This window comes from Triturus cristatus, chromosome 2_2 (assembly GCF_964204655.1).
Source record: "Triturus cristatus chromosome 2_2, aTriCri1.1, whole genome shotgun sequence".
In the NCBI taxonomy this organism is placed as follows: domain Eukaryota; kingdom Metazoa; phylum Chordata; class Amphibia; order Caudata; family Salamandridae; genus Triturus; species Triturus cristatus.
Genome location: NC_140582.1, coordinates 1,162,549,196 through 1,162,571,992, shown reverse-complemented (window position 1 = coordinate 1,162,571,992; position 22,797 = coordinate 1,162,549,196). Strand labels below are relative to the sequence as shown.

Genomic DNA, 22,797 nt, shown 5'->3' with positions numbered 1-22,797 from the left:
TCTGGAAACCCTCAGAGAGATGGGTATATTTGCTTATCTGTGCCAATTTAAATTTATTACCGATACACAGTTACGACATCTTGAAATGCAAGTCAAAGATCCTAGGATTGAGCATCCCTTACTGAACATGGAGATAGAACTACATTTCTTCAATACAATTCTCTGTAGAATTAGCTACTTTTGAATTTCAAGTTTAAATTTCAAAAAAGCTTTCACCACTACAAATTGTATTGCTCACACCCCTCCAAAGTTGTTCTAGCACTGGTGGTGATAAAAAAAGATGTTCATCGTGTCAATTAAAAAGACAAACAATGGCAATACAATATGGGAGCCTGTTCTTTACTTTCACACATTATTAAACTGGGAGCAGTCTGGCTCGCTGCGACTGTCCGCTGCTGAATGTAGACAAAAGCTCAGTATAGAACACCGCTTCAGATCCATCAATCCCGGCAGCGGTATTCCACCAAGTCCATATGGAGATGAAGCTTTACGGATACAGTAGAAACCGAGCTGGAATCTTAATGGAATCTTTGCAGGCTGAGGCGAAAAGGCTGTGCTAGATGCTACAATATACTGGTTTTAAAATACACGAAGGCATACAAAACTGGATATTAAATATTCAAAAATAAAGTTAAACAGGCCAGTGCACATGATAAGAAAGCTAATTGAAAAACAAATGTTTTGTGCAATAAATTTAAGCAAGCAATGATTAAAACGTATTATCCCTGCCTCCTCACTTTCTGATACACTTTGCAAAATTAAAAAAAAATGTTAATTGTATTTTATACCTGCTTTGTATGGCACTGTAAAAAATAGTAAACTTAAGGAGGGTTCCTGCCCGACCCTGATTCAAATGTCATCTCTTTTAGACTTTAAAGAACAGTAATCATCAACATTATAACTACAGTATATATAGCAGTGAACCTTAAAAAGAATCATCTAATTTTAGGTTGTGAAGCAATTTAACAGGTTATGCTTCTCTCTTTAGTAAATTTACTGTTCTCATGATCCACATGGATACATGTTTACACATGATGGAGGGCAGGCAGTGACATCAAGAGCAGACTAAACAAGGCCGGGAATGCCGTTAGGGATGCTGAACAATGTTTGGATGTCATCTCCGTACATCACCAAAACCAGGCTGAAGCTTTACCAGGGCTGCGTTCTATTGACACTCTTGCATGGATCAGAATGTTGGCGGATGACTCAAAGGGACATCTCCGAACCCTCAGCCTTTCACCACAAACTGAGAAGAATCTTGCACATTATCTGGCCGCGCACCATCTCCAAACCAGGAACTGCTAACTAGACGCAAGCAAGGGAGCAATAAACGCTCTCCACTAGACTCACCGGAGATAAACGGAGGAGAGTCCGGTCAAAGCACACCTGGAGTGAACTGTAGAAACAGAAATTAATACCCTGAACCACAGCTGGGGCACCGTAGAGAAACTTGCCCCAGACAGACCGAAGTGGAGGTCCTTTGTTGTTGTCCTACACGTCAATTGGCATAACAAGCAGTAAGTTTACACTTGTGTTTATTGTTTTTCTGTTCACCCCTTACATTGCTTTACGACAACACGTTAAATAAAATATACAATAAACAGAATCAGAATCATCAAAAGGATCTAACCTAGGTTTTTAGATCCCTGCTTTTCGTCTTCGCGACGATGATCGATTTACAGGCTACAGAGAGAATTATTACTCTAAGCACTATCCAGAAGCAACCCAGTGGTAGCAATATTTCTTATCGTCTGACAGGAAGAATGCTTTTACGGTCCCAGTTTCTGATCTCACCTTGATTCTTCTCAAATACACAGCACACACACTTCATCCAGGTTACCGGCTCCTGACACAGGCCAGTGCGAGCCAGCTAAAATCATTAAACACTTCCAGTATTTATAAAAACCAATAAAAAATAAACCACAAATAGTGCCTCTAAAAGTAGATTCCAGCTACTGTAGGTGGTTAAAGCTAATTAATGTGCTAAAACTTCATTTATGGAGATTTGATCAATTTTCTTAAACAAAATATTGATCTTTGACAACAGATGTCTAGTAGTCCCCGCGCTAGTGGCCACCACCAAGACAAACACGTGATAGTTTTGAGTGTTTTAGGTCACTATTTGAGAGTATGAATGATGAGAGCGTGATAAGGTAAGAATAAAAAGATGTGAATACTTTAAAGCAGATAGTGCAGACTAGATTTTCATTAAATATTGGGAAGGATAAAAAATACACATCTGCGAAATATATTTTCTACCAGCTAGAGTGCGGTGATCATCTGAAGAGGGCTGTGTGGACTGTTTTGGCTGATGTGTACTACATGATGTTATGATTAAGCAAGAGCCAACGCTTACAAACAGATTCTTAAGAGTTAAAGCAATAATGGCTCTACCATTAAAAATGAAGCAAAGTTACTGCCAATTACTGTTATTTTTGGATCCCTGCTTATGTAGACACAAGGACAGGATCCTGTATTTTTATTTATTAGATACCATATTTTATTTAATAAATATCAGCTGAATTCGAATTTGCGAGAGAATGAGCGATACAAGGGTTCCTGAACCAGGCGAATTTGCCAAGCAAAAGTAACAAGCAAACACAGATGGCATCGGTTGGAAATCTTTCCAATCACAGAGCCTTGGAAATTTGGTAATTAAGTATAAAGACTAAGAGGCAATGACCTTGGTAGAAAATAATGTAGAAACAAGATGCATGGCCAAGTCTGATGAATGTGCAAATCAACAGTGAATTGCAACAGATGTCTTTCTAGATGTTAATATTCATCGATGACGTGCAGAAATGACTCTCTCCGGGAGAGCATGCACTTAAATTTCTTTTGGACACAAAACGTGTCTAGCACTAGTTTGACTGTAAGGTTTTTGAATGCGTTTCTGGCACTTGAACGGCTATGCCAAATGCCACCTGATTTACCAACAATAGTTGTTTTGTGGGTGTTCTTAGACTGTACTATGGATTGAAAAAATAAAGCCTAACTACCTTCTCATGGAACAGATAGAAAAAGAATAACATACACACGTCCATCCACAAAACTACCAAGCTAAAACCAGAAATGTACTTATGTATGTCTATGCACTATTGTAGCTTCACAAGTATTACTGGGGTTCTGCAACTACCAAAGATTCCTAGGTACCCTCATGTGCACAGCCATGTAACTTAAGCATATTAACTTGTGTAAAAAAATGTGAAATGGTTAGCTTTTGTTTTGTTTCTTCAACTTTTTAATGAGGTCTAGTCCGCCATTTTAGAAAAGAGTGGCTGCCAAGGAACAAGTGTTATATTACTATAAACTTTAGTTGGACTGTGGAGTGGAGGAGGTAAGGGAGAAAGAAAAAGCGTGACAAAGGAAAAAGAACGAAAGGAAGAAAACGAGAGAGAGTGTGATAAAGTAAATAAAAATGTTAAAAAGTAGCGCGAGTGATTATCAGCAAAGCAAACTCAGGCTTTTATGATTCGATGATCATTTAAAGGACTGCAATTAAGATTGGCAATCCTAATGTACTTCATTTGAATCACTAAGAAACTTAAAAGATGCAGGACCAGGAGCTATTCCAAACAATAATATACTGATCCACCAAACACACACCACAAGGAGCATGTAAAGAATTTTTTTGTGTCTTTAGCACAGCCATGTTGTGTTTTCTAACATAAAATATCACAATTTGAAAGGTGTTACAAAATTTGGAAACTGTCTTTAGCCAAAATGACTAAAAACCAGAGGCCTCGTGGGGACCCCGCAGCGCCGTATGAGCAGAAGGCAGCGGGTGCAGAGTGTGTGAAGTGTTGGAACAAGAGGAGGCTGAAGTGCCTCTGGGGCCCAGAGGTCTTCCAGTGTTGCAACAAGAGGAGGCTGAAGTGCCTCTGGGGCCCACAGGTCTTCCAGTGTTGGAACAAGAGGAGGCTGAAGTGCCTCTGGGGCCCACAGGTCTTTCAGTGTTGGAACAAGAGGAGGCTGAAGTGCCTCTGGGGCCCACAGGTCTTCCAGTGTTGGAACAAGAGGAGGCTGAAGTGACTCTGGGGCCCACGGGTCTTCCAGTGTTGGAACAAGAGGAGGCTGAAGTGCCTCTGGGGCCCACGGGTCTTTCAGTGTTGGAACAAGAGGAGGCTGAAGTGCCTCTGGGGCCCACAGATCTTCCAGTGTTGGAACAAGAGGAGGCTGAAGTGCCTCTGGGGCCCACAGGTCTTTCAGTGTTGGAACAAGAGGAGGCTGAAGTGCCTCTGGGGCCCACAGGTCTTTCAGTGTTGGAACAAGAGGAGGCTGAAGTGCCTCTGGGGCTCACAGGTCTTCCTACGTCCTTCTCACTCAACTGGAATCAGCACTTCAGACCCTTTCGACAGCGAGTTAAATGACAGCCTGACATTGATGGAAAGGAAGGGATCAATTGAGAATAACTCAAACAGTAGAAGAACATGTACCATCCCCCCAATTTGGAGGACCCCTCACACAAGGAGTACCACTGTTGCAATCTTGTCACTGGCTGACATTTAGTATTGTAAAGCACATGGAGAACATTGAAACCCGGAGGCTCATTTGTTTTGTTTCATCCTCAATGGGGCTTGAGCATCGTTCATGATAAATCCATTGGAACCCCGCACGGAGGCGGCAGCCAGGTACCAAAGGCAGAAAGGAAAGGTTTGTAGGAGGTGCTCGATGGGGAATGGACACCATGAGCATGACGTGTGGAGTTTAGAGACTGTACGATTACCATGCAGCATTTCAGTGGTAGATGGCCTTACAGATGTCTATGGCCTTTCAGAATACCACGGCAACGCTCTCGAAACCTCCGTGGTTACATAGGGCAGACTGCAATTACAAAGATCACAACATATCCCCTCACTTTACAAAACACACAAGAAAAAAGTAACAAAAAACAAAAATAACCCCGAATGACACAAACGGGATTGCTTCACAGACACATTTCTGCCCACCGGAACATCATTTTTGTACAATTTGCTCCTAGTGTTCCCTTCTACCCCATTTGCTGACCTTACCTCATCGACTCCATCAAAATCGTCCTCATTCATTCCCACATCATCACCGATGTCAATTTTCTTACAGTACTCTTCGTCTATTCCACTTTTGTCCATTCTTTAAGACTATATGCCACCCGTGTACTTCTTTCACTTCCATTGGTGCAGAAAATCTGTTCACACCATGCTCTTTCTTGCCCAACTTGACTTTGATTAGATCTCCTACTTCTATTCTTCCAACCTTCACACCACCCTTTCCATTGCTGCCACCCTCACTTTCAATCATCAACTGAGGTGTAAGCTTGGTTTTGGGAACTCTGCCCCTCATTCTTTTAAAAGGAGTTTTGTCAGTGGCTCCATTGACCGCAGTATTGTATGCCCACACCATATTATCCACACATCTCTGAACATCCTGATTTCCCTGCATGGCAATTTGAATCGTGCCCTTGATGACCCTGTTCATGCGTTCCACCATGCCACTCCCTTGAGGATTATATAGAGAAGTGCAAACGTGCCTTATTCCATTTCCATGCAATTCTTTTTGCATGGCATGAGATGTGAGTTGCGTGCCGTTATCTGTCACCAACACGCCTGGACCCCCTTCTCTCTAAAAAATGTAATCTAAGTTCCTGATCACATTGCTCGTTGTGATATTTCTCAAGAATTCTACAATGACCCATCGAGAGTAAAGATCTACTTGTACCATACCAAATCTCCTGTCTCCAGCTAAAAAAATCTATGGAGCCAATAAAGTCTATGCAAACGTTTTCCCAAACTGCTCCATTTTGGACTCCTCCAAGAGAACCCATGCACTGCGTATCAACTTTGAGCCTTTTTTCACTATCCCTGCATAGACTACAACTTTCTACTCACAATCCAGGCCACCAAAACCGGTCCTTGAGACGTTTCTTAGTAATGGTTTGTCCCAAACGACCTTCATGCGTCAGAAGAAATAGTTTCCTTCTAAGCCCCTTAGGGGGTACATATTTCTCACCTCTCGCTACTTAGTCGTCAGTTGCACCAACACTGAATTCATTCTGTAATTTAACAGATAATTCCATCCTTGTCGCCAAAATGAAGTAGTATGGAATATACACATGCGCCAAGCGGAGAAGTTGATTAGGTTTATTTGCTCTCTCAACAACACAGGGACCTAACAGCCTGCTTCATCCATCAACCGTCTACAAGGTTGTGCCGTCCGCTCCCTAGAACACAAGGCTGCATTCCAAGAATACCACGGCAATGCTCTTGGGACTGCCATGGTTAGACAGGGCAGACTGCAATTACACAGATCACAACACTAATAGCACCTCGTCAACAAAAACCTTTAACCAATCCGACACATATATAGGATGAACCAATCTTTAACAAAGAAAGCCAGATCAGAGTTCCTTAGCTGGAAACGCTCTACAAAGATCCACAATCCTCAAATACTCTCAATGACAACCATCTTCTAATGGCACAAGCTCTATGTGAACACCAGAGCAAGTTTTACTGCACGGCTCCAAACCTCCTAGCAAACCAACTAGATCTCCTCAATTCGAAATTCTCTCAGCTAGATATCGCTTTATTCCACCTGAATCGTAGCCTTTATGCTTTTCCGGACTCTCTACTCCCCCCCCATATGTAGCCCCATAATGCCTGGCACTCAATAACAAGCAGCAATTGAGCGCATCGTTCCAAGAGATACCTAATCTCTCTTAGACTGATATTGTTAACTCAATTAAAGCTATGATGTCCCAATTTCCTCAGCCTCCTTTACTTCCTCAACTCATACTACTGTATACAATCAAAACCTAATCAGGATCCAGACTACTTAATCCACTATGTCTAAACATCGGCTCTATGTAAAGCAGGCACACAGCAACAGGAGCATTATTCTTATAATGGCTAAGCCTACTGACACTCTCCACGCCAATCAGTCACCTCCTCCTTACAATGCATGCTCCATAACTGCAGATCAACAACGTACAAGCTGAAACGTGCGGACACCATGGCACAGTGCAACCATGACCTATTAGTCCTCAGAGACACCCAACATACAATATACTAGATCTCCTATTCCCCATTAGCTGTTACAAGCAAAGGTTTATCCTGGTCGCCTAAGTATAAGCTCCGATGAGAGTCCCTGGTATTCTAGCCACCACCAGCAGGGAGTTGGATAATACATTGCACGGCCCCAATCCAGTTTGGATTTTCTTCTTTTTGGTGACTCCCACCTCCTCTTTTCAGTGGCTCCTAGCTGCTCCTTTCGGGTTTCAATTTTGGCTAATGACAATTCAAACGTTTTAGCCACATATAAAGACGAATAGCCGTACTCGCCAAACTAGAACCCTTAACTTTATTAATGCCAAATACATTCAATTAAATAAAGAAAAGAAGTGAAAGAAAACCACAACCTCTTCATGCCAGACACCACATCCTTTCTTACCTACACAAGTTTTAGAAAGCTTTTAAAAACCTGGTTGTTCCAACACGCTTATCTTTAACCTGTATATTAGTTGTTGTCTTTTGTTTACCGTAGTGCCAAGAAACCTTATAATGAGCGTGCGCTGTACAAGTGGCCTATAACATAACAGATCATAAAACCAACTACCCTTTATGGGGTATCATTGTAATAATAAAATGCGCTGTGATGTCATACTAGCGACAGACTGCCAGCCACACAAGTACCAATTTAATATAGCAACTAACATCAACATTTTATGCAGTGTCTGCTGCTGCAGTTTCCCCGCGTCATAGTACTGCAAATAACAAGTATTACTGTTGCCCTAGCTTGCTGATACACACTGTATGCACTGCACCGGGATAGAGGAGATCTCTCTACTGGAATTTAAACTAGTGGACTAGACGTTGTACATAGATCTCAGCAGCATGTGCCCGACTCCAGTTAGCTTCCCTACTGCCTATTCCATGTCCTTGATGCCTTCCTGTTAGTCAGTCTAATACTGCAAACTAGCATTATAGACAATTAGAGCTGTTCCAGGGTTGGCCACTCTCTGATGTACAGTGTTTGTTAACAGAAGACCTACCCAATAAAAACATGCTACTGACTCCAGCCTGAACCCTACCCTACCAGCCTTTCAAAAGTATTTGCCGGTTGGGGAATGTTTGGTCGGTCTGTTCCCCAGCAAGCAATGATGTGGCAGGAGATGTGGCCTAGTGGCCGTAGCCTGATCCGGGTTCTAACTCCGGTTCTCGCACCTGACCGCACTGTGTAATCCGGCGCAAATAACTTCGCTTCTCTGAAGCTCATTTCCCTTTTCCCCAAAAACTGAAAAGGTTTAGCAATGGGGTGAACGCTGGAATCGAAGATATGATCAAATAAAGCAAATTCGGAGATCCCTGGGTTAGAAGAATATGATTTGATGAATTTGTAGAGCTTGGATGCTGACAGAATCCCCTCTTGAAGAACAGTGGGTGAAGGACATAAATTCCCGTTCACTTTATTTCATCATTTGATTTCTTGTAGGAGTTAAACCTTACAGCAACAAAGCAATTTAGGTCTTTCGATTACTGCCCCGAAATTTTAATTCCTAATACTGTACCTAGTCATTATAAAGTATTAATTTTACTTCAAAGAGTCCCCTATTTAATAGCAAAAACGTGCTCTGGAAACCCTGGATAAACAGAATTATACTCCTCACAGTCAATTTCACCCTTAACCCAGTCCTTTTTTTTTTGTTGCATTGAGTCATAGGAGTGCAGACTGAGTGAGAAAAAATAAATAACATATGTAACAATTAAGTGATCTTCCTGCGAATGGATTCCAAATATTGAACGGACAACGTTTTCTGCAATTCAGTGGCAAAAACCCTTATATGCGAATTAAAGATTATCTCTTGGGGCGTGGTTTGGACGCCGAGCAAGATGGCCGCCTGACCTCGGAGCTCCGCTGTGCCGCGACGGACCCTGCTTTAATTTTCGGAGTTCTTCCAGCCGTTTTAGCGCAGTTCCGCTGGATTCAACGATCGGAACGTCGTCTCCCACCAATGTGACCGCCAGGCTCGACTTCCTTGATGAAAATGCCCCGTTTGTCACATTCTGTGAGCCCCTCAGCGCGGCCGCCATTTTGTGACTAGCGCGACGTTCTTGCGCGAGGCTGGTATGTGTGTACCTTTTCTCCTCACATGAACATTGGTCAATCTTCAATGGCTCATCCCTTGCTTTTTGTTGCTCCTGCCTCAATATGAATCGTGCCTTTCTCCAGAAGCGTCCTAGCCCATCCGCTTCCCTTCAGCAGCAGTTACCTCGTGAGTCTTCTGTCAATGAAGCATTTTTTCATTAATCGTTGAGGACTCGTCAGGAATAGTTTTTTTCTCCTTTTACCCTCCACAATTGACCTGACATTGTTCCTGATGCTTTTTGCTCTATGGGTTTCTGCTGCAGGATGTTTTTGGGCCACTGCTTGTTACTCTTATTACGATTGGCAATTCTTGAGGCTAGGTTAAATGGGCTTGGTTCTACCTGTCAACTGCTAAGCTGTCGCCTGCATGCCCCAGTTGTCCTCAGATTACCTTGATATTTTTTACAGGAGGATCTCGTCGTCGGTTGGGGCACAATGATATACTGGGAGAATGGTTGCTTCAGAGTGCTGTTTCACTGGTTTTCGCTGGTCTCCACGCTTCTTCATTGAGCACTATTGACCATTATTGAACATTTCTGAACCATTTCTGAACTTTTTTTCTTTTTGGATTATCCTGGATCTTTGGCTTACAGAACACGTTGTTCTGGCAGACTTTGCTTTTCCTCATTTTATTTTTTGCACGTTTTAGGTCTTTATGGGCAAATTACGTAATCCAAAGTTCGTTTTTGTGCCCTCGAAGGCCTCTCCAGTGCCATCCTCTTCCTCCCCTTCACCAGCGGATCACTCTCCTCCTACAGATCAAATGGCAGCAGCGGCTCTCAACCGTTCCTCCCCAACACAACCTGCTGTAAACAAAGCTCCTTCTATTACTACACCATCTAAACACCTGAAGCAGGACTCCCCTCCTCCTGAAAAGCCGCCATCTCCTATATCTATGGAGTTATTGCTGGAAGAGATTCGTGCTTTGCGCCCGTTTGTGGAGGAGACCAACACGAAGATGCAGCTTTTTGAAGCAAAATGGGCAACTATGGATACCCGCGTATCCTCCGTGGAACAACAGGTTACGGAGATTCATACTAACTCTCAACGCATCTCCTCTCTGGAAAAGACTGTCCTCACACTCCAGCAACATACTGAGGACTTGGAAAACAGAAATAGGAGGAACAACCTGCGTATTTATGGTCTTCCGGAATCCTTGGAGGGAGATGATCCTGTTACTTTTTTCTCCTCTTTTCTTCTGAAACTTTTGGACATTCCTGCCACCACTTCTCTAAGCATCCAGAGAGCTCACAGACTTGGCCAACGCTCTTCGACCTCAACTAAACCACGAGGTGTCATAATCCTTTTTCTGAAGTTTACTCATCTCCTTCTGGTCCTTTCTTCAGCTCGATCTAAGCGCCAAGTCTCTTGGATGGGCCAGAGGGTATTTCTTTCTCAAGATGTCTCTCAAGCTACTGCTGCAAGAAGGAAAGAGTTTTTGAATCTTCGGGCTCCTCTACGCTCTCTTGGTGCGAGGTATGGTTTATTCCATCCTTGTCTTTTCAAGGTGACCCATCAAAATCATACCTGGACTTTTCAAGACCCTGCTGAACTCAAAAACTTCATTCATATCCAAACAAATGCTGGCATGGATACTTCCAATTCTGCTAATGGTTGATTATTCACCCTCTCTCTTTTCTTCCAGGTTTTCCGAATGATATTCTTGTAATAATATCGGTCTTGTCACGTTTGTTGTTTTTGGTTTTATCGGTTTTTGGACTGTGACTTCTTCCTTATGTATCTTGTATTTCTATATTGTTTTGTACAATTGTCTGAATAATGGTTTGCATTATCTTTTCTTCCCCCCTAGATTGACTGGTGTATTCCTTTTCATCCCATATGGTGCGTCTTACCTACCATCCGTCCTGGTGCAGCTTGTTCTCCTGGTCCGGGAGGTCATTCTTGTTGAATCCTTCCACTACCCCAATATCCTCTCTTTTCCCCCGTCAGGTATGTCTCTCTCAGTCGTCCTTTTTGGATATGTACTGTCTTTTCTCATTCTTTCTTTCTCTTGCCCTTCCCTTTCTCTCCCTTCTCTTTCCCTCCCCTGGCTATTTATTTTTATTTCTCCTCTATTTGACCTATTGGTTTATCTCTTTTCTTATTCCCTTTTTCTTCTGCTTCCCCGATTATCTGTCTCTATCTTTTCTCTGCTCGTCTCATTATTACAGCTTCTTTCTTATTCCCTTTTAACCGCACTTTTTGCTTTTCTTTCCTCTCGTCTTTTCCTCTCTTGTTCTTATTGGCACTTTTTTTGTTCTTCATGTTGCTATGGCTTTTTTTCCTGTGTTCATCGTCTTATTGTTTTTGCCTTCAAAGTTATTTCATGGAATGTAAAAGGTTTTATTAACCCAATTAAGAGACAGAGAATCCTTTCCCACCTAGCTTCTTATAACCCAGATTTAGTCCTTTTACAGGAAACCCATCTTACTGAAGCTGAGTCGCTTAAGTTGAAGAGAGGTTGGGTGGGTACGGTTCTGTTATCTCCCTCTTCCAATAAGAAAAATGGTGTTGCTATTTTATGTCACAAAAAGTTAAAATGTAAGGTTATTTCCCAAGAGACGGACACTGAAGGTCGATGGGTATTAGTTAAATTATTAATCAATTCTGTATCTTTAACTGTTCTTAATGTTTATGGCCCTACTCACCCTGATTGTAATTTTTGGCCTTTAATTACTTCGAAATGTTTTCAGCATAGAGATACCATGTTTATCTTAGGAGGTGATTGTAATCAGATTATTGACCCGTTTCTTGATCGCAAGTCTACTGTTTGTTTTACCCCTCACAAATCACACAAACAATTTCTTGACACCATCTCACAATCACATCTCATTGATTCATGGAGACTTTCACACCCTGATACCCTTGATTACTCCTTCTTCTCGCCTCCTCATGCCTCTCTTTCCCGCCTTGATTATATCTTTCTTTCTCAACCCCTTTCTCAGAACCTCTTATCCTCTTCTATTGAACCCATAGTTATTTCTGATCATGCCCCTATTGTCACGTCCCTCGATCTTCTTTCATGTAGCAGTGTGAGGCGTGCAGCACTGTGAGGCGTGCAGCGGCGTGCAGCAGTGTGCGGCGTGCAGCAGTGTGCGGCGTGCAGCATTGTGCGGCGTGCAGCATTGTGCGGCGTGCAGCAGTGTGCGGCGTGCAGCAGTGTCGTGCAGCATGCAGCAGTGAGTAATACAACAGTGCCTAGAGTGCAGCAGGCACTATTAAAACGCCCAAAAACTTTGTTCTTCTCCATAGACCTTGGTTAATCTTCTATGGAACTATCTGCTTCATGTTGTACTATACACCTGTCTGTGGCCACGTACACATGACATTTTTTGATTCTGTAACGGAAGTCGTCAATATTGGACTGAGGAAGTACAGACCCAAAACCGCTTTCATGGCAGCTGTTACTGGGTTCTGCCCAAATCCCTCTTAATAATCTCTTATGTTGGCATTGGCCGTGATGTCTAGGGACGGTGCTCTGTCAAATGCTTGCAGAATACACTCGCCTTTTTCTTAGAGCTCGATTTCAGCCCAGCGAATCGTGCCGTAAGCACTGCTCTCGCACGGCGTCAATGTGGATAGGGCAGGGAGTAGTGGGATATCAGAGTGACCAAGGCATGGACTTTTACGTGACATCTGACCATTTATCCACTCCAAAATCTAAAGGAATATTCATTATATTCTGATAAAGATAGGTATTTTCCACATGAGGCCAACTGTATCTTGAAAGTTACTCGCTATAAAGTAACACTCTTAATTCTACCCTTCACTTCTAAGAATGATCAAACAACGCTGCTTTACTAGACGGCAATGCTAAATTTGCAGCAACGTAGTCTGTCACAACACCCCCTATACACACACACAGGCGCTTCACAAACTCGAAATGGAACACAATTGCGGCCAAAGAAAACCTGATCACGGAAAACCTAGGGTTACACTGAGTGACCCCACGCGATAAGGTGGGCTTTAACTTGAGCTTGGCTAACAGTGTAAAGTTGGCACAGACAAATTCATGCTATAACTACATCAGATTGTAAGAACTGTTAAACACCATCGATGATAACATATCTGTACATTTTAAAAGGTGTATAGATTCTGATATTGGGGAGTTACATCAAAGTACACACGTTAGTATTATTTTAAAGTTATATAAATAAATATTTCATGTCAGCTGCATATACCAATGCAGTCCTTTCATTGTGGCTTGTTCTGTGTAACCAGTTTTGGTTCTGAAGCAATCCTCACGGTGGCATGTGGCAATGCAGCAACTTTGCAATATATATATATATATGTATGTATGTATGTATGTACGTATGTACAATGATTACCTTCAGGCACTGGTGTGATGCAGTTCACCTTGAGGTGCATATTAGCTATAGGCACAGCACATATATCCTTCCCCAATCTCTGTACAGGAGGTAGAATGAATGTGATTTCATATTTGTGCAAAATCTTCAAAAACCCCACCTGAAAAACAAAGGTATTTTAAAAGTAACTAAAGATGCACTCGTAGTAGTCAGCAGTTAATGCCATTATGCACTAAACAGTTACAAAATGGAGGTTTCAAAACATCTGAGTTTACAAATAAGAGCAGAAAGCAACAATGCACAAACTGAGGAAGAAACAAATTGATATTTTCAGCTGACTCGAGAACGTTTTCAATGCCAGATTTTAAGGATACAAAGAGTTGGCAGAGTAAAAATAACAAAAAACAAATATCCGCTCAGAGAAAGGAATGCATGGTTAAGTCAATGTTTCATTGTTTGCAGTGTGTCCACGCGTGGTCTATATTTAAATAGTATTGTTCGCGTGGCACGGCTATTGTCCCGCACACATGCAGGTGTCGGTACACAAAAGAAGCGAGCAGTTCAAGAGCCGGCTCTGCATGTGAGTCCAATTGTGCCGGCTTTGCGTCAGTGTTCAAGGTGGGCGCTTCCCTCTGGTACAGTGCTGCTTTCTTAATTGCATTTTATTGAAAAACCATCACAAAGATGGACTTTCCTGCTCCGCAGGGCGTCCGCGCTTATTGTAGAACTGCTATGGGAAGCTGCATTTTTAGGTCTGGCCTAGACAGAGCTTTTTTGCTGTATACAAACCTTATATAATAAATATGTAATGACTAAAAATAATACTTAAATTAATAATAATCTGCAAAAGTCTTGGGGTCAGCACACCTTTCAGTCATTGCTTCATTTGAGTCTCATTCATATGTTGGATCAGCTCAGCCAACATCATGCATGGAATGCCATCATCGGCTTTGTTTCCACTCTAAATCCAGTTTGCATTTTCTGAAATATTCTTCTGGCGAAGATTTTCTCTAATTTGATGCAATGTCCACATTGAACCCTCACATTTCAACCCTGGACGAGCTGCAAATCATCGCCAAATGGTCCGCAATCTCTGGAAACACCCTACAAACCGGAGCGCTCCTTATCCTGCTACCCAACATGAACGGCAACAAATCAAACGTTTGTAGTGAGTTTTCCTACTGACGTCCAAGCGCTATAGTTACAGATCAGTGGACTTTGGTCATGGTGAAAATTTCACTATGCAACAGAACACACGAAAACAAAAAATGGCAGAAGCCACAACTAAAAATCTTGCCATACCAGCTTTTACTATTAGCAGACGAATACACAACTGATCACCTCAGCAAATACTCCACGGATGAGGCACATCCATGGGAGCTCAGCTGAAGTGATAATGTCTCCACGCATTAATTCAAGAAAAACTTCTCATTGACGAGAATAAGACACTGCTGCTGTGCTGTACGGACCTATATGGGAGCCGCAGGTCTGGAACTTGGCCGCCCCTAAAAAACACAATCCAACGAAACGGGACTCAACTCCTTTTAGCCATGAGCTAATCCTTTGCCCTCAGCATGTTTGTAGACCTGATGTTCACGAAGTATTTGCCAAACGAACTCCACTACTCACCAAAGTAGCCTTGGTTTGGGCAAATGCTATAACGCCCGCCTCCAAACACATGAGATGCAGGTAGCGTCTCAGGCATTATTTGCCAATACAGGTGTTGAGTGATGGAATAACAGGGCTCTATAGAAAAGGCCTTGAGCCAATGGGAAAAAGGAATGCATCCATGGAAGGAATGCGTCAAAGATAAGGGACGAAGGTCGGTGGTTCAGAGAACGTCCACTGGACCAGCACCGAGACTCTCAAGGACACTTGGGAGTACAATGTCTCTAGCACCCACAAACTGACCGAAACTGCACCAGGGTGGAATTTGGAGGGCTAGAGGAGAGGAGCTTACTGATCCCAAAAAAAAAAAAAAACCTTTATCCCCAAGCCGAGAATCGAAAAGCACGACCAGTATGTAGAAGGTGTTGAGTTCGAAGACCTACAGATTTATATGTCCAAAGACATATAAATATAGTATAACGCTAGCATGAAAATAAGGCTTGAAAGATGTCTCAATATGAGAGTTCTATATTTGATGTAACATATCATATGCAGCAGTGAATGGGGACGAGTTCCTAAGGGTTTACAAAATCACACGGTTTAACACCAAACCTCAGCCTGGCTCTAGAAAGTTTACAGTCAGGATGACAGTGAAACCAGGGGGCCCCATTGCAGGCTGCTCATCCACTGCCTGCTGTGTAACAAGGTCATGAATCTATTTGCTGAGAACAGTTAAGCTCCTCTATACTTCACATTTACTGAGGAACCACCACCAGGCCTCTCTCTGAACGGGCTCAAGCGCAGCAATGAACTGAAAAAGTGAGACATGTCCCACTCGCACTCAAAAAGGCCCCTGCAAACATTCGCTGGTTAATGTTGGAGAGTTACCATATATTAATGTGCCTCATTCCACCAGGAATAAGGCTTTCCTGGTCCTCATTAATGCATGCTGTCCCACAGATCACACCCCTCCCCAACCCTACACATTGGGTTGCCTGAGAACTCATGAACTAGCGGAGGAAAGGAGATGCAGTCATTCTTGTACATTGGGATGCCTGAGAACTCATGAGGAAGGAGGGAAAAGGAGAATTTGTCATTCCATCCTCTGTGTTCCCTCAAAACCTGAAATCAGTCACTTCATATTTTACCAACTCAGGAGCTTATGGAAATATTAGCAAGTTGGCGTCATTGCATTAAATTCTTTCTCAATTATCACAGTGAAATCAATTACGACTGAGAGTCTACACTTTGTCAGATACGATGGCTGATTGCTTACCGATATGTTTAGTTTCCCCCCCTGCCATGTACTTATCAACCCAATGGACGCTATGTTAACCTGACGAAATAACTGCATTTCACATTTCTGGTGCTCTGGTCCTCTGTAATCTTAAATTCTTACCTTCACCAAGAAGTTTCCCTCATCGTCCTGAGTGACCATGACAACCGAGTCATGGAGCTTCTCTTCGAAGTGGACGTGGTTATGGGCTTCATCAGTTTGTGCTGAAGCAAAGCGTACCCCGCTCATTTTATGCTTTGTGTCTGTTAAAAGAAGAAAATAACTCTCTTTCAATCAATTTCTTAAGAGGAGATGGAAATCAACTCTCTTTCAATCAACGTGTAACATGATTTTTAGATCTTCATAGCTGTGCCTGTGCGTGGTTAATTTGGCACCTTGAGTTTTTTCAAACTTGTTTTAATTCAATGCCTCCCACAACAGCGAAATTCAATTTCATGTTTTAAACCAAAAATTGAAAATGCCATTTTACTTACCAGCAGCGACCCGAAGGAGCAAACGAAGGCAAGCATTTTAATGCTCAGGACATCTACCCGAGATGTCATTCTTAATTATATCGGTGTTCTATTGAGCATTGAGAAGATTGTGATAAAGTTCCATATATGACAAGATCTCACTACAGATCCAAAATTCAACAAAAAAATGTCAGCACACAAGCCATTCATAAAGAATTGTGAGCGGTCAAATTAGCCAGGTTTTAAATCTCAATTGATGATTAGGCATGGCGCTTACAGTACCGGATGTTTTCAAAATGACTACCACTGGAGCGGCTTTCATTGGGATCAGTAGATCATCATTAAATGCAGCAATGATTTGTTAAACCGCTCCTCTACTGCGTAATCCAACATCAAGTACAGCAAAACCCCAGAGGATTTAGAATTCCTTCAACAGGCCGAGAGATTACTGGAGAATAATTTGTACTGAGAGGTTTCTCTACAGTGTGGTATGCATCAGCTTGCCAGGTGTGAATTGTGAAATAGGGGGAACGCCCTAAAGCAAGACAGCATGCCAACAAACGGGGATTCCCTTGCTCTCCCGAGGTCTTTTAGGAAACAGGAGGCCATGACTAGGTACTCAATTATCACTACTTTCTGCAAAAACGTATTCAGAAAATCCAAGATGAACCCCGCGCCCACAGCACCACTGCTCTATGAAAGTCACTGCAAAGATGTCCATCAAGGCCAAGTAATGTTCCATCCTGGAACTCCACCAAGTCAAGAGTGATGACCTACTGTAGAGAGCTCCAGAAACCATCCAATGTCTTAGAATGGATAAATGACTAAATAAAGATGGAGTGTAGATGTAAATTTAGAATTGCAAACTACATCAGTCATCTCTGGTCCCTCTAACATTCTACAAAAAGCCTAACTTACTACTTCCCACTAACTAAATGTACCTTCTTCCAACTCTCTCCAGGCAATGTCTCAATGGGCTGGTATAATGATATAAGGATAACACTGCCGTGATGAAGCGAACAGTTTATTTTACGGTACCTCTTTTCTGCCAACAGCTGCAGCTACCACCTCAGAGTTCTTCTCACAGCATAGCTAGAGGATTCCAGACATCTTGGTCAGGCTGAACACATGGTCAGTCTGCACTGCAAATGCCACTTGCTTTGGTAGGACGGAGGAGATGTATTATGCAACGCCCCTTAATAGTACTAACTATGTTGGCGCTTGTTAATCACTCAATGTGTCATGAGCTGGATTTCTAGACAATGCAAAAGCTTTTTAATGATGCCGAGATGAGGCCTGCAGCTTCTTAATTCCTCCTTCACATCGAGGTTTGATCAAGAATGGTAGTGGTCAGGAAGCAGGGCATAAACAACCGACTTCCTTGCTCAAACAGGAAGAAAGTCAAAAAACTTTTTTCAAGACTTAATTAAAAAAAAACATACCCCAGGCACGGTATTAACACATGGATAAAAAGACACATCATTATCAAACTTGACTCCCCCGTTTCTCACCACCTTAGTATGAAGGAGCTATCATGATTGTCTGGCCACCAACTCGAGATAGAGAACTGGCTATTCTTCCCAAAAGGTAAAAGGTCTGTTTTATCGGAGTTGCAATTTAGGAAATTTTTATTAATCCACGTAATAGCTGTAACCTGCAGCCTGTAACTGTACCCTACTTGGGACAAAGTAGGTTACATCCCTTCTGATTGACAATGCAGCAAACTAGGACTAAGGCTAAACAGCAGAACGCACTATCCCCACCCTACCACATTTTCAAAGACAATTACAATCAAAACCAAGATCAGGAACACTGGCCTGAGCCCAAACTCGGGAATGGTAGCAACCACCTCGTTGCTGGACCAACACATAAGGAAGGACATCTTCTTGATCCTGTTTCCGCAATCTTTGTAATATGCTTGTACTGAAATCACTTCCAGTGATTTGGTCAGATCATTACTTGGTACCGGTGATTCTGCCGGGACAGTCAATTAGCAGCCTTCCAGCACAGACCATAGCTGGGCCAAGCTATACTCCATTGAATGGGAACACATTCCTGGTAACTCCACACCTGAATGAGGAGATAATATCCTTAATGCAACACTAAAATTAATTGATTGAATCAAGACCTACTTAGACCAGACCATTTCATTTATAAACCATAAATCGTACAATACAATAGACATTCTCCATGGTTTAATCATCACTTACTGGAGCTAAAAAAAGGACTGTAAAAAGCTAGAGAAGAAATGGACAAAATTCTTATGACTCCAACAGTAAACTGGCTTACAAAAAATCTGTAAAAAGTACCATTAAAGGGTTAAAAGTTCCAGTCTCCTTACTATGCATCCAAAATAGACGAAGCTTCAAATTAAGCCAGAAAACTGTTTAAAGAGTAAAATCCTTAACAGATCCCTCATCTAGTAGTTCTGTACCCTCACTTTCGGTGGCATGTTGCAATGATTTGGCGAATTTCATATATACTTTTTTTTTTTTTTAAAGTTCACAGACATAGCTATCACTTAATGACAAGACTAAGTATTCATAGTTGCTAATTTCGCCTTGCAACCTAGGCTTCCCAGGGAGTTCCTTTCACCTTTCCGTCTATTAGTGCAGAACATCTTAATCAATTTGGTCAAAATCAGGCTCACCACTAGACCAGCTCCTCCATTATTTTGAAGCAGGGGGTGAAAGTCATCAATCCAGTATTACAAGAGTTGCTTAATCTTTCTTTAAGGAGTGGAGTAGTTCCATCTCCTTGGAAACAGGCAGTGGTAAAACCACTGTAAAAAAAAAAAAAAAAAAAAAAAAAAAAAACATTAAACCACCAAGGATCCATTGTTAGTCGAAAATTACAGACCAATTTCCCTACACTCAGGGGTTGGGAAGATGCTGGAGAAACAGGTCAATCAGCACTGATCATAATTCTTGGAAACCAATGAGATCCTGCACCCTACACAAACAGGTTTTAGATCGGGGCACAGTACTCAGACGATACTACTTGCAGCCGTGGATGTACTCAAAATGGTCTGTGATCAAAGTTGCTCAGCAGCAGCTAGATTACTAGATCTAAGTGCGGCGTTTTATACCGTAACCCACCCAGTCCTGATTCAGAGACTTGAAAGTGTGGGTGTGAGTCATCTTGCTCTAAACTGGCTCACAACATTTCTTGGGGGCAGAAGCGCTCAGGTATTTGACAAACCATGCTACTCTGAGATATGCTCCTTGAATTGTGGAGTGCCTCAGGGTTCCTCTTTGAGCCCGACTATCTAACATTTATGTGCACCTTCTGTCCGAGATCGTACAAGCTTGCAGTCTTACAATAGTTACCCAAGCTGATGACACCCAAATAGTAATGTATTACTCCAGAGAACCACTCAAACGCGCATTAACTTGGAACCTGCTTCAAAGAAGTAGTGAATTGAATGGCTAATTGCTGCCTCAAACGTAATAGTGAGAAAAACAAGGTCAAGGTAGTTGGTAATGTCTTCAACAGCTGGACTTTTGTCGGTTGGCCAGAATCTCTAGGAATTCCTCTCACCCCTAACACTTTGATAAAACAAAACTTGGCATTTGGATGGACTGCAAATGTTCTTTTGAGACTCAAGCTAGGAAGGTTGCAGGGAACTGTTATGGAATGCTGAGAATTCTTAGAAAGATACTATACCCCTTACATTTTTCCTCCCGAAGGTTAATTGTACACGCTCTTGTCCCGTCAAATCTTTCTATGGGAATTCTCTCTATCGTGGTTGTCCACTATACAAAGTCAAAAGATCAAAGGTAGTGCAAAATGCTGCTGCCTGCCTCCTATTACAGGTTCCTAGGCATCACTCAGTCTCAAATTCGTTGACCTCATTACATTGGCTAACAATCAAACAAAGGATAACATTTAAGACTCTCAACTGATACAGTCTTTTTTGCAGCCCTATATTCCTGCAAGAGTCTTGAGGTCCACAAATTCATTGTTTATGGGGATTTCAAAGGTCCAAAAGACGAGAAGGGGAGGTCGCTTCTGCTCCCGTCTGACCCCTTAACTTTCCTTACCGATCAGGATACGCAAAATTGAAAATGAACTAAACTTAAGGAAGATGTTGAAGGTATGGTTATTAGTCTAATTAAGGTTTTGGCCTGTCATGAGGTTTCCTACTTCCGAGTCGCTGATGGATTAGGGTCTGTTGGGTTGTTTAGCACTGGGAGGCCTTTTGAGTAGCCATGCGCTCTATAAATTGCCTAGAATAGTGATTTCACTACAACAGTCGAATATCTCCTTCCATATGTACGCAGATGACACACAGTTGTATATCAAGGTCACCTCCCTTGAAGAGATCAAGTTGATGAATCATGTTCTTGAAAAGACAGTACACTAGCTAACCACCAACCACCTTAAGCTAAACTCGCAAAAAACGGAATTCATTCTGATTTGCCACCCCAAAAAAGAAATCTACGACGTGGTTGGACTGGACCAAGATGATCACTGCTCTAAACTGTACCCTGATCCTAGTAGACTCCACCAAATCACTTAGAATCACGCTCGATAAGAAGCAAAACATGCAAACACACATCAACATGCTAGCTAAAAATGCCAGTTTTCACCTCAGCTATCTCAGAAAAATGAAACCATTCATCGAGACACCGGACCTCAAAACTGCAGTTCAAGCGCTAGTCATCTCGAGGCTGGAATACAGATGTACAACTCTATCAGGACTTCCCAAGATCTCCACAGCACCTTTAAAAACTTGCCTCTATGCAGACACAAGACTCTTAACAGGTTCTAGAAAATTTGACCACATCTCGCCATACCTGAAAGCACTCAACGGGTTGCCCTATGAAGCGGGAATACAGATAAAGATGGCCTGCATTACTCATAAAGCCTTACAGTACAAGACACTCGAATACTTAGCCCAGAAACTTGCACTATCGGGTGGAAACAGACTCACCAGGAGCTCCGACAATCTGCTCTTAAAACCTTCCTGCTTCAGCAAGATAAAAACATTCTCTGGAGCTGCACCAAGAATTTGGAACTCTCTCCCCCCGAGCATCAGAAGAATCTCTTCTACCTCAACATTCAAAACGGAAACTCAAACCTTTCTGATGAGCAAATTTCTCCCTTAAATCCTTAGCAATTGACTCCTGAAACTTCAACTTATCTCCTCTCGACTTGCCCCTCTCTTGAATGACTCGCCACACTCCTTCAATCACTGTTTCTTGAGGAAGTTCTAACATCTTGTACATCTCTACTTACTTCTTACCAAGTCCGCTATTCTAAACTCATCTCCATGATTCCTTGTGTAGACTGCCTGACAAATAAGATTTGACTGTACTGAAATTTGCAATAATGCCCGGTACTGAAGTACTATGTCTTCTTAACATGTCTTTATCGTATTGTACCTATCCGTTATTCATGTGTACATAATTTCATTCTGTCTAGGACCCTAATATACTATCTTGAATTTGTTTTACTCTTTACTGTGAAGTGCTCCATTACCCTATATTGTGTCTTGTTCGTGCTATACAAAACTCCGAAAATAAAAATAAAATAAAACAATAAAGAATAGAATAGAATAGAAATCCACCTTCTTCCAGAGGAAACTGCTCAAAAACCCTACCTATCTTCACAGCAGAAAGAAATGTGGAATATTTAATTTTCATCGACATTGCAGCAAATCTAAATACATTGCATTCGAAATGAGAATCTAAACCTACTAGAATCCAGCAGCAATACTCATTTTCATCTTGGAAAAACAAGTCGACCACATCAAAACTTGAATGCTCGCGGTGGCTTCCTGTATAGGCCAAAACCACCCTAAAAACATTGTGACATACTTGCAAATGCCTGGAGAGTTCTAAACTCACAAAAATAAAAGAAAAGTAGTCACTAACAACCAATATATCTACACCACTTAGACCAAACCACCCTATTTGTTATCCCCAGAATTAAAAGCAAAACAAGAAACTAAAGTCTTCAGGGTTACTCAATCCTACCTCTGGAATGATGTTCAGCTAAACATACCAAATTT

The 22,797-nt window shown here is 42.0% G+C and overlaps 1 protein-coding gene and 1 long non-coding RNA gene across 3 annotated transcripts in view; one reads left to right on the top strand and one right to left on the bottom strand.

Moving 5' to 3' along the window:
- The window catches only part of ADISSP (adipose secreted signaling protein), a 348,232-nt gene that overhangs the window by 79,527 nt on the left and 245,908 nt on the right, over positions 1-22,797 (bottom strand). The window contains exons 4-8 of the mRNA XM_085642701.1: positions 16,432-16,571; positions 13,429-13,584; positions 10,838-10,867; positions 8,201-8,236; positions 7,686-7,708 (exon numbers count right to left, since the gene is read on the bottom strand). Of these exons, the coding sequence (XP_085498827.1) occupies positions 7,686-7,708; positions 8,201-8,236; positions 10,838-10,867; positions 13,429-13,584; positions 16,432-16,571 (385 nt within the window). The remainder of the gene's footprint in view (positions 1-7,685; positions 7,709-8,200; positions 8,237-10,837; positions 10,868-13,428; positions 13,585-16,431; positions 16,572-22,797) is intronic.
- LOC146863286 (uncharacterized) overlaps positions 1-22,797 on the top strand; it is a 93,821-nt gene that overhangs the window by 64,645 nt on the left and 6,379 nt on the right. For both annotated transcript variants that reach the window (XR_014978234.1, XR_014978233.1), the window contains exon 2: positions 10,928-11,067. This is a non-coding gene — a long non-coding RNA (uncharacterized LOC146863286). The remainder of the gene's footprint in view (positions 1-10,927; positions 11,068-22,797) is intronic.